Raw genomic sequence first — 415 nt, 5'->3', positions numbered from 1 at the left:
CTGACTCATTTCCAGTTGTACCACCTGCAGATGAGGATGGGTTGTTGGGGCAGGGTTCTCAGAGGCACTCTCTGGAGTACTACAGGAATGGTATAGACAATGCCTCAATCCCTTTATGGATCTATGCCTCAAATTTTCTCTAAATGTTCTTTCTTTTTTTCTTTTTTTTAGGAAAAGTCACCAGAACAATTTGGTCGAATGGTACGAACACTACCTCCCTTGGGAAAAGGCTTGCTGAAATCTTCTTTACATATCACCAGCAACACTGTCCCACCACGTTTATCAGCAGACAAACATCCTGGTGCAGAAGGAGCTAATATAAATAAAGCCATTGGATCTAATGTGGGCTGTACAACAGGTGAAATGTATGCTTTCTGCTGTTGTCTTCCCGACCATTACACACACACACACACAC

General features: G+C 42.9%; 1 protein-coding gene across 3 annotated transcripts in view; it reads left to right on the top strand.

Annotated features, from left to right (window-relative positions):
• LOC109303150 (X-linked retinitis pigmentosa GTPase regulator-like) overlaps window positions 1–415 on the top strand; it is a 119,944-nt gene that overhangs the window by 81,730 nt on the left and 37,799 nt on the right. For all 3 annotated transcript variants that reach the window (XM_019525260.1, XM_019525259.1, XM_019525261.1), the window contains one exon: window positions 172–358. In XM_019525260.1, coding sequence (XP_019380805.1) covers window positions 172–358 — 187 coding nt within the window. The remainder of the gene's footprint in view (window positions 1–171; window positions 359–415) is intronic.

This window comes from Gavialis gangeticus, unplaced genomic scaffold (assembly GCF_001723915.1).
Source record: "Gavialis gangeticus isolate Ggan-Ray unplaced genomic scaffold, GavGan_comp1, whole genome shotgun sequence".
NCBI classification, from domain to species: Eukaryota; Metazoa; Chordata; order Crocodylia; family Gavialidae; genus Gavialis; species Gavialis gangeticus.
This window is presented reverse-complemented; position numbering and strand designations above follow the sequence as displayed.